This window comes from Haematobia irritans, chromosome 5 (assembly GCF_050003625.1).
Source record: "Haematobia irritans isolate KBUSLIRL chromosome 5, ASM5000362v1, whole genome shotgun sequence".
Classification (NCBI taxonomy): Eukaryota; Metazoa; Arthropoda; class Insecta; order Diptera; family Muscidae; genus Haematobia; species Haematobia irritans.
In genome coordinates, this window is record NC_134401.1 from 147,783,765 (window position 1) to 147,796,077 (window position 12,313).

The 12,313-nt window shown below is 28.6% G+C and overlaps 1 protein-coding gene across 1 annotated transcript in view; it reads right to left on the reverse strand.

Moving 5' to 3' along the window:
- Shrm (shroom) overlaps window positions 1-12,313 on the reverse strand; it is a 338,013-nt gene that overhangs the window by 281,477 nt on the left and 44,223 nt on the right. The window contains exon 2 of the mRNA XM_075312930.1: window positions 375-1,771. Coding sequence (XP_075169045.1) covers window positions 375-1,142 — 768 coding nt within the window. The 5' untranslated portion in view covers window positions 1,143-1,771. The remainder of the gene's footprint in view (window positions 1-374; window positions 1,772-12,313) is intronic.

The following is a 12,313-nucleotide window of genomic DNA, read 5'->3' on the forward strand; positions in this document are numbered from 1 at the left end:
AGTGATATTTAAATGTATGTATTTGGGACAAACCTTTATATATAGCCCCCAACACGGATGTGATATGGTAACGAAAATTTAGATCTACAAAGTGGTGCAGGGTATAATATAGTCGGCCCCGCCCGACTTTAGACTTTCCTTACTTGTTTTTTCTACAAATGTTTTATGGAATTTTTTTCATTCATTTTTTTTTTTTTTTTTGATTTATTTAACTTAGGTTTTCGTTACCCAATTTTTTTCGTGAGGAATGTCTTATAGATTTTTTTCGTTAAGAAAGAAATTTAATTAATTTATATTATAATAATCTCTTTTTTTTGTTAGATTTAAATTTTACCATAATTCTCTGATTTTTTTTTTTGTTTTGCTTCACTCACCTGTATTGAGCCCGCTACCGATGCTGAGGAAAAACTCATGTTGCTCGATTCTTGAGTGGGCGATAAACGCTTGCTGCGATGTTGCATTAGCTCATTAAAATTTGAACTATCTTTAAAGGATTTATTTAATAATTTCCGCGATTCACTGTTATTGTTATTATTATTATTTAAATTAATATTATTACTATGGGCAATGTTGTTGCTGTTGTTGTTGTTTTTATTATTATTATTCATAACATCAACAATGTTATTGTTATCAGCAGGGGTTTGTGGCATGGCTAAGTTATTGTTATTGCTAACATTTGCATGATTATTATTATTGTTACTACTGTTGCTGCTGCCGATGCTGCTGCTGTTGCCACTATTATTATTATTGCCAACGTTTGGTGGGCCTGGCAAGGAGGAGATGGATGAATCTGGTGACGCAGTGGATGATGTGGAGTTTACTGCTTTGGAAGCTGACAAATTCGTTTTATTATTGGCAACATGTAAAGGTAAATCTGTGGTGGAGTTAGCATTTGTTGTAGCTCCCGAACTGCCACTATTCATGGTGGTTAGGGATGTTGGTGGGCTGGCATTGTTGAGTGCAGCAACAGTAGTGGTACTGGCTGAAGCCATGACCGGATGTAAGCCAAATTGATAACGATTAGAGGTTGTATTGTATTGCTGATTATTATTATTGTTGTTGTTGTTGCTGCTATTTGTATTATTGTTAATGCTATTGTTGCTGTTATGCTCTTGCTGATGGCGAAGATGATGATTTCGCATTTTCTTTCTATTGTGTGGACGATTATTTTGGACAATATTTATTTATTAAATTTTACACGTTTTTTTTTATTTATTTACACATTTATGATTTTCTCATGCTATGTTAACAATTTTCTTTCGATTTTTTTTTATTTCTTTTCAGTAGCTACCTACCGAAATGGATGTAAGAAACAATTTTTTTGTTTATTTGATGGTAACGACATTTTAATTTTTTTTTCTTTTTAGATTTTGGCCATTATTGTTAGGTTGGGCCAATGTTAGGGAAGTTTATATAAATTTAATAACATTTTTAAGTGTTGAATTTTGGTATTATTTTTTTTTTTGTTTTGGTATACCAATATTTTAGGGAATTAATTTTTTTTATTTACTTAATTTTTTTTCAAGAGGAAATTTGCAATTGTTCGCTTGTTTTTTTTTTTTTAAGAAAACTTACAGCACCAACCAAGCCCATCAACTGTCGTTTTGTCTTTGTGCCTTAACTTAACTCGAAGTTAATTCCAAATAAATAAAATTATGAGAATATCCACCACTATAATTTGGAATTTTATGTACGTGTGATTTACATATTTTTAATCATCATTGTTGTTAAAATCCATCCATCTCGTTTTTTTCTGGGTTTTGTTGAAGATCTGTAATAAATAGAAAAAAAAATAAATATGGAAATTTTCGTTATTGTTATATAAAATTTTAATTCATAATAAACTTGATGAATGAATAAAGTTTTATATTACAGTAGTTTGTTAAAATGTCATATTTGTCACACAATAAAATAATTATCTTGAAAAGTGTCTCATGTAATATGAGGCCTTATGAAAAATTTTTATTTTATAACTAGATACTGAATGTGTTTTTTTTTCATTTTCATTTACCTTTAACACGTGTGTCATTGATTAAACAAAAACAATTTATCTCTGGTATATTTTTAATAAGAGAAAAAAATGTTATGATATTTTCATATCATATCTGTGGGCCTCTGTTAATTTTTCTGTAAGAATAAATGTAGTAAAATCAAAACCCACCAGAAATTTACTACGTGTTAAGGTTCGCTATATATTTATATAATGTATGAACATAATGACTACAGATTAAGGTTTGGATTATATTATCTAGGACTGGTAATCGCAAAGTACCAAAGAAAAAAAAATAATTGTGTCAAAATTTTATTCCTATAGAAAACTGTGTCCAAAATTTTTATTTCTATAGAAAATTTTATTTCTATATAGAAAATTTTGTCAAAATTTTATTTCTATAGAAAATTTTATCAAAATTTAAATAAATAAATATTAAGACAAATCAATAATTGAGTGTTTCTATGACCTTAAGCCGAACAAAATTAATAATCAGAATAATCATCAAATAGGTCAACATCACACTCAACAAGTATATACGGCCGTAAGTTCGGCCAGGCCGAAGCTTATGTACCCTCCATCATGGATTGCGTAGAAACTTCTTCTAAACACTGCCATCGAATTACTTAAGTTGCGGTAACGCTTGCCGATGGCAAGGTATCTTAAAACCTCCTAACACCATCTTCTAAATTGTATGTAAGTCCATACGTGGTATATATTAAATCAAAAAAGATCGATCCAATACGTATATAATTCAGTTTGACAAAGTAGACATACAATTTTAACAAAATTTTCTATAGAAATAAAATTTTCACAAAATTTTCTATAGAAATAAAAATTTTGACAAAATTTTCTATAGCAAGAAAATTTTGACAAATATTTCTACAGAAATAAAATTTGAACAAAATTTTCTATAGAAATAAAATTTTGACAATGATGAAAATTTTATTATGAACCGAATAAAATTTTAACAAAATTTTCTCTAAATAAAATTTTGACAAAATTTTCTATAGAAATAAAATTTTGGTAGATTATTTTTGGCTCTAGTGGTAACCATGATTATGAACCGATATGGACCAATTTTTGTGTGATTGGACCAATTTTGGTATGGTTGTTAGCGACCATATACTAACACCACGTTCCTAAGTTGAACCGGATCGGATGAATTTTGATCCTCCAAGAGGCTCCGGAGGTCAAATCTGGAGAACGTTTTATATGGGGGCTATATATAATTATGGACCGATATGAACCAATTCTGGCAAGGTTGTTAAAGATCATATACTAACACCATGTTCCAAATTACAACCGGATTGGATGAAATTTGCTTCTCTTGGAGACTTCGCAAGCCAAATCTGGGGATCGGTTTATATGGGGGCTATACATAATTATGAACCGATGAGGACCAATTTTTGCATGGTTGTTAGAGACCATATACCAATATCATGTACCAAATTTCAGCCGGATCGGATGCAATTTGCTTCTCTTGGGGCTCCGCAAGCCAAATCTGGGGATCGGTTTATATGGGGGCTATACATAATTATGAACCGATGAGGACCAATTTTTGCATGGTTGTTAGAGACCATATACCAATATCATGTACCAAATTTCGGCCGGATCGGATGCAATTTGCTTCTCTTGGGGCTCCGCAAGCCAAATCTGGGGATCGGCTTATATGGGGGCTATATATAATTATGGACCGATGTGAACCAATTTTTGCACGGTTGTTAGAGACCATATACCAACATCATGTACCAAATTTCAGCCGGATCGGATAAAATTTGGTTCTCTTTTAGGCTCCGCAAGCCAAATCTGGGGATCGGTTTATATGGGGGCTATATATAATTATGGACCGATGTGGACCAATTTTTGTGTGGTTGTTAGAGACCAAATACCAACACCCTATACCAAATCTCAGCCGGATCGGATGAAATATGCTTCTGTTAGAGGCTCCACAAGCCAAATCTGAGGGTCCCTTTATATGGGGGCTATACGTAAAAGTGGACCGATATGGCCCATTTCACCATCAATACCAACCGACCTACATCGATAACAACTACTTGTGCCAAGTTTCAAGTCGATAGCTTGCTTCGTTCGGAAGTTAGCGTGATTTCAACAGACGGACGGACGGACGGACGGACGGACATGCTTAGATCGACTCAGAATTTCACCACGACCCAGAATATATATACTTTATGGGGTCTTAGAGCAATATTTCGATGTGTTACAAACGGAATGACAAAGTTAATATACCCCCATCCTATGATGGAGGGTATAAAAATACGAAAAAAAATTGTATTTCTATAGAAAATTTTGTCAAAATTTTACTTGTATAGAAACCCTACGGGAAATTGGTGAAAATTGCCACTGACGGACATATCATAGGGCTGGTACCGGTGATCCAGCTTGTCGCATTTTTTAAATAACCATAATTTAATGATTTCCATACTCGCTTGATATAAAAATCTTATTGGATCTACACATTTAGTGAAGTAGAATTACCAGAACAACCAATTATTCAACATATTTGAAAAGTTTTTCATTTTTGGTACGATTCGGATAACCAAAATGAAGGATTCCTAAGAGTTAGCCCGAGACTGGTTCATGAGGATTTCTCTATGGAGGCTACTACTAAAATGTCCCAGGACGTGCTCATAGGAACGAGTCCAAGACGTGTCCTATAGTGTAAATTTACCCCGTCAATGACAAACCCATGTTAAAGTGACCGGCCCCTTCCATACGTCTTCACCAGAACTAGGACTGGTCCATACACACTAGGGACTAGTCCAGTAACAGTCCTGTGGTTGATACTACGGGAAATGAGTCAACCATGGAAATTTGTCAAAATTTTATTTCTATGAAAAATTTGCGATGATTTTATTCTATAGAAAATTTTATCAAAATTTTATTTCTATAAAAAATTTTGTCAAAATTTTATTTCTATAAAAAAATTTGTCAAAATTTTATTTCTATAGAAAATTTGGTGAAAATTTAAATAAATAAATGTTAAAACAAATCACTAATCGATTGTTTCTATGACCTCAAGCCGAACACTATCAATAATCAGAATAATCATAAAATAGGTCAACAACACACACAAAAATACGTAAAAAATTTTATTTCTACAGAAAATTGTATCAAAATTTTATTTCTACAGAAAATTGTATCAAAATTGTATTTCTATAGAAAATTTTGTCAAAATTTTGTCAAAATTTTAGTTTTATAGAAAATTTTGTCAAAATTTTATTTCATAGAAAATTTTGTCAAAATTTTATTTCTATAGAAAATTTTGTCAAAATTTTATTTCTATAGAAAATTTTGTCAAAATTTTATTTTATAGAAAATTTTGTCAAAATTTTAGTTTTATAGAAAATTTTGTCAAAATTTTATTTCTATAGAAAATTTTGTCAAAATTTTATTTCTACAGAAAATTTTATAAACATTTTATTTCTATAGAAAATTTTATCAACATTTTATTTCTATAGAAAATTTTGCCAAAATTTTATTTCTATAGAAAAGTTTGTTAAAATTTTAGTTTTATAGAAAATTTTGTCAAAATTTTATTTCATAGAAAATTTTCTCAAAATTTTATTTCTATAGAAAATTTTGTCAAATTTTTATTTCTATAGAAAATTTTGTCAAAATTTTATTTCTATAGAAAATTTTATCAAAATTTTATTTCTTTAGACAATTTTATTCAAATTTTATTTCTGTAGAAAATTTTGTTAAAATGTTAGTTTTTACCGAGATCATATTACGATTGCCGGATCAAAGCATATTCCTGCAAACGGAAGTGCGAGCGATAATGGTATGTATGAGAAGGCTCAAAAATAACAAACAAGAAACATACTGAAAAAGAACCTTGGGAGTCACGTCCGGTCACTTACGTGGTAACATGTCTGTGTCGAATAGGAGCAGCGGCTTTTGCAAGATATAGAGTTTACTATATTGGGGAAAAGATTATTCGCGACCAGGCCCAGTTTAAAAATAGGGCCTAAAAACAAATTTTGGAATTCGTTATATTCATGGAAAAAAACGAATAGCAGGCGCGGTTGCCACCCGAGCCAAAAATAATCTGCCAATAGTTGGAGAAAATTTTATCAAAATTTTATTTCGATAGAAAATTTTATCAACATTTTATTTCTATAGAAAATTTTTTCAAGATTTTATTTCTGTAGACAATTTTGTTCAAATTTTATTTCTATAAAAAATTTTGCCAAAATTTTATTTCTATAGAAAATTTTGTCAAAATTTTATTACTATAGAAAATTTTGTGAAATTTTTATTTTCTGCAGAAAATTTTAGTTCTATAGAAAATTTTACCAAAATTTTATTTCTATAGAAAATTTTGCCAAAATTTTATTTCTATAGAAAATTTTGCCAAAATTGTATTTCTATAGAAAATTTTGTCAAAATTTTATTTCCATTGAAAATTTTGTCAAAATTTTATTTCTATAGAAAATTTTGCCAAAATTGTATTTCTATAGAAAATTTTGTCAAAATTTTATTTCCATTGAAAATTTTGTCAAAATTTTATTTCTATAGGAAACTTTGCCAATGTTTTAGTTCTATAGAAAATTTTGTGACAATTGTACTTTTATAGACAATTTTGCCACCATTTTATTTCCATAGAAAATTTTGTCAAAATTTTATTTCTATAGAAAATTTTGTCATAATTTTTATTTCTATAAAAATTTTTGACAAAATTTTAGTTCTATAGAAAATTTTGTCATAATTTTTATTTCTATAGAAAATTTTGACAAAATTTTAGTTCTATAGAAAATTTTGACAAAATTTTAGTTCTATAGAAAATTTTGTGAAAATTGTACTTTTATAGATAATTTTGTCACATTTTTATTTCTATAGAAAATTTTGTCAAAATTTTATTTCCATAGAAAATTTTGTCAAAATTTTATTTCTATAGGAAACTTTGCCAATTTTTTGTTTCTATAGAAAATTTTGCCAGATTTTTATTTCCATAGAAAATTTTGTTAACATTTTATTTCTATCGAAAATTTTGTCAAAATTTTATTTCTATATAAAATTTTATTTCAATAGAAAATTTTGTCATAATTTTTATTTCTATAGAAAATTTTGCCAAAATGTTAGTTTTATAGAAAATTTTGCCAAATTTTAGTTCTATAGAAGATTTTACCAAAATTTTATTTCTATAGAAAATTTTGCCAAAATTTTATTTCTATAGAAAATTTTGCCAAAATTTTATTTCTATAGAAAATTTTGTCAAAATTTTTATTTCGATAGAAAACTTTAACAAAATGTTATTTCTATAAAAAATTTTGTCAACATTTTATGTTTATATAAAATTTTGTCAAAATTTTATTTCTGTAGAAAATTTTGTAAAAATTCTATTTCCATTTGAAATTTGTGAAGTACTTCGTAAAAGAGAATTGTTTTGCAAAAATGATTCACGCGGGAATCACGTGAATCGTGAACGAAATCTGAAGCAACTCTCGTGAATGTGTGTGAATGGGACTGAAACAAATGTGTCGTGCGTGAGAAATAAAATCGGTTCGTGAATGTGCGTGAATAAAATTCCTGCAAAATCAAGCTCACGAAAAAAATCAAGATTTAATTCTTACTCGTATGTTAACTGAAATTAATTTAGCTGTCGAACTATATTCTATTCATCAATTTTGTTACCTTTGCTCATTCCCGGTTGGAAAATATCGTGCGAGTCGTGAATTTCTTGTGAGTCACGTAAATTGTCGTGAATCGTGCGTGAGCGTGAGTCATTAAAAGTAGTTCGTGCGCGAGTACTGGTTTTCATTTCGTGAATGTGAGTGGCTACCACACCTATCGTGCGTGAGCGTGCAATAGAATAAATGTGCGTGAGTGTGGATGATATTTCACTCACGCGCCCACCTCTAGATTAGAGCACACAGCAAGTACGGTTGCCACTCGAGCCAAAAATAATCTACCAAAATTTGAAAAAAATTACCAAACCATCTTGGTTTGCAAAAATTTTATAATTTTGTCAAAATTTTATTTTTCTAGAAAATGTTATCCAATTTTTATTGTGTACAAAAAATTTATCAAATTTTTATTTAGTACAGAAAATTTTTTCAATGAAACCGAGTAATGGCTCCATTGAAAACTGGCTAGCCCAGTTTCAAAAAGTTTGCCTTTACTTTAATGCCGTCTCTTTTAAATTTTAATTTTGCATACTTGATATTGGGAAATAAAATTAAAATTTTTATAGCTTTTTTCCGAAGTTGCCTACATGAGGAATTAAAGTCCCCCATAGGGATATAAGGCAAGATGACATATGTCAATAGTATGGATGAAAAAAAATCGATAACTTTGCTCTAACCTCATAAAGTTTTTGAAAAACAAAAACTGACGTCAAGTATAAACCAAATGAAAATTGATTTGTTTAACAAATTTTAATAAATTCAGTAATTTTTTTAGATTAAAGTAAGCTTTTTTCTATGTTGTTTTTTTAACATCGCTCTCTGGGAGATTGCATCAACAATGACCCTTCAAACTGGAGCTCTATTAAAATAATTATAAGTATTTCGTAAAACTATTTTTTTCTGAACTAATTTTAACACCAAAAACTACAAATCAAGCTATTGCTCTAAATTTCCTCTTGAATATCTGTTTTTTTTTTAAAGCCAACTAAAAACACCTATCTTATCTTGCACTTATACTACAGTAAAGATCAAATATTATCTTAATTTGATATCTGGTACTGTTGTAGTGCGCTCTTGTTGAGAGATTCTGTCGAAGACAAAAGCACACCACCACCACAATAAAACACCACAGCTCATTCACTACTCATTATCTGAAAACTTTGACTACTTAAAATTCCACTCCACTAATTAAGACACTTCACTTTGATTGCCCTAGGTAGTCGGTGGGTTGTATTATCTCTCTCCCTCTCTCTCTGTCTAATTAAACTCTTTCCAGATATATCTCCTACTCAATATGATATGAATCTCTACTCTTGTATGACTATCAGAAATTCGATGTCCAACCTAAGGTCTAATCATAATCAACAGCATGGCATCATGACAGAGTGGCGAAAAAAAGAGTAGAATATTGTCATTTTTTTACATTTTATGATGATTGTTAACATCTTGTCTTGAAAATAAAAACAAACAAAAAATGCTGCAGAGAAATATATTGCAATTCATTAGGTTAATGACTGAGATATCTTAAGGGGATCTGTGGTAATCTACAACAGTTTGAGTTGATGATTTATACGAAATTATTCGTAAGGTGTTTGTTTGTTTTCTTTCGTTTGCTAATGTCGAAAGGGAGAAAGGTCATTTAGAAAAATGCTATTAACGTTGGACACTTTGTTATATCTGTGGCCCAATTTGTTTGCAAAAAAAAAAAAAATACTTTCACTTTTATATGTTTGTTCTTTTCTTAGAATTTTAAAAGGTACATTGTTAGGTTAGGTTAGGTGGCAGCCCGATGTATCAGGCTCACTTAGACCATTCAGTCTCTCTTATCACTGAGTGCTGTCCGATTCCATGTTAAGCTCAATTACAAGGGACCTCCTTTTTATGGCCGAGTCCGAACGGCGTTCCACATTGCAGTGAAACCACTTAGAGAAGCTTTGAAACCCTCAGAAATGTCACCAGCATTACTGAGGTGGGATAATCCACCGCTGAAAAATTTTTTGATGTTCGGTCGAAGCAGGAATCGAACCCTCGACCTTGTGTCTGCAAGGCGGGCATGCTAACCATTGCACCACGGTGGCTCACTAAAAGGTACATAGATTGGTGGTTGGACAAACTTAAGGAAATCCTAACTTTACAGAATATTTGATTACAATATTTTGTCAAAATTTTATTTCTAAATAGCAAATTTTGTCCAAATTTTATTTCTTTCGAAAATTTTGTCAAAATTTTATTTCTATAGAACAATTTGTCAAAATCTTATTTCTATAGAAAATTTTGTCAAAATTTTATTTCTATAGCAAATTTTGTCAAACTTTTATTTCTATTGAAAATTGTGTCAAAATTTTATTTCTATATAGAAAATTTCGTCAAAATTTTATTTCTATTGCAAATTTTCTGAAAAAATTTTTTTTTGAAAATGTTGTGAAAATTTTATTTCTATATAGAACATTTTGTCAAAATTTTATTTCTAAATAGAAAAGTTTGTCCAAACTTTATTTCTATAGAAAATTTTGTCAAAATTTTATTTCTATAAAAAATTTTATCAAAATGTTATTTCTGTAGCAAAATTTTCGGAAAATTTTATTTCTTTCGAAAATTATCAAAATTTTATTTCTATATAGATTTTATTTCTATAGCAAATTTTCTGAAAATTTTATTTCTATAGCAAATTTTCAGAAAATTTTATTTCTATAGCAAATTTTCTGAAAATTTTATTTCTATAGAAAATTTTCTGAAAATTTTATTCCTTTCGAAAATTTTGTCAAAATTTTATTTCTAAATAGAAAATTTTGTAAAAATTCTAGTTTTATAGACAATTTTGTAAAAATTAAATTTCTGTATAGAAAATTGGTTAAAATTTTATTTATAAATAGAAAATTTTGTCCAAACTTTATTTCTATAGAAAACTTTGTCAAAATTTTATTACTATAGAAAATGTTGTCAAAATTCTATTTCTATAGAAAATTTTGTCAAAATGTTATTTCTATAGAAAATTTTGTCAAAGTTTTGTTTCTATAGACAATTTTGCCAAACTTCTATTTCTATAGAAAATTTTGTCAAATTTTTATTTCTATATAGAAAATTTTTGCAAAATTTAATTTCTATTGAATATTTTCGTCAAAATTTTATTTCTATAGAAAATTTTGTCAAAATTTTATTTCAATGGAAATGTTTGTCCTAATTTTATTTCTATAGAAAATTTTGTCAAAATTGTTTTTCTATAGAAAATTTTTTCAAAATTTTATTTCTATAGAAAATAATGTAAAAATTTTATTTCTACAGAAAATTTCGTCAAAATTTTATTTCTGTAGAACATTTTTGTCAAAATTTTATTTCTATAGAAAATTTTTGTCAAAATTTTATTTTTATAGAAAATATTGTCAAAATTTTATTTCTATAGAAAATTTTGACATCCAAAGATTCTGACCAAACTCCTTGGTATTGATATCGAGTCAACGATGCGGATTCTTTTTTGGAGACCTATTGAGCTTTAAATCTAATATCAAAAAAATTAAAATTTTGAACCGATCTCATTTATCGAATTTTGATTGTCATTTTGCATATAATGATATTCACGTAAAAACATATGACATTTACAGAATAGTTGATCATAATATTCTTTATTTTTATTTATTTATTAATCTACCTTGGACGAAAATTAAATTATATTAAATTGAAATAAATTAAACATTCTTTTAAAAAAAATTAAGAAGCCATTCAGTTTCCAGTTTATAACCTCAAAGACTTTAAAATCCATTTTTAACAGAAATTTAACACCAGAATGTCACTAAGGGATTTCCTGTGCTTTTTGTTTTTCGTTTCGTTTTTTTTTTTGTTGCTCACAAATTTGTTCAATGTAACAGGTTAATAATTTAATTTCTAAAAAATCAAGGCAACACAATATTTTAGACACAAAAAATATTTCCACAAAAAAATGTTAACATTTCCTACAAGTCTCAAATGACACTTACATCTGAACACAAGCCTAGGAAGACCAAAAATTCCCAGACAAGAATCATTAAAAAATTAGACGACTTGGCCAGCAGTAGGCAGGAAATAGTATTATCACCAAAAACCAAAACAAAACAAAATCTATCCATACAATGAATAAAAAAAATAAAGAGAAAAAAGAACAAAGATAAAACCTGTCAAACAATTCGCCAACGTTAAAAAATTAAATGATAATTTCCCGTCATAACTACCCAAAAAACACCAGACTTAAGTGAAAAAAAATAATAAACAAGAATCAACCTTGTTGCTACTAATGACAATGACAGACGAGATGTTGATGTGTCATGTGGCAACATGGTATTGAGGTACGAGTACTTGCAACAAGTTCCTTATAATTTCCACTTCTTACACAGAAGAGGTTATATGATAAGAAAAAAAGCAAATGAGAATGGATTAGTTACTCTACCGCCTAAGGAGTTTTGTTTTACATTAACTTCTGTTTTACAAAAATAAAAAAAATCCATGTAAGTACCTGTTTTCATGAGAATACGCCTAAATGAAATGAGGACTTAATTTTTCAACATGATTTTTTTTTTACAATTTCAATTGAATGGTGGTTGTTGGATTTTTAGGAGACCAAAGAACTTTGAAGCAAACACACCTTTTTCCATGCAATAAGTTGGCAAAAATTGGCAAACAAAAAATAATGTTTTTAAGTCGT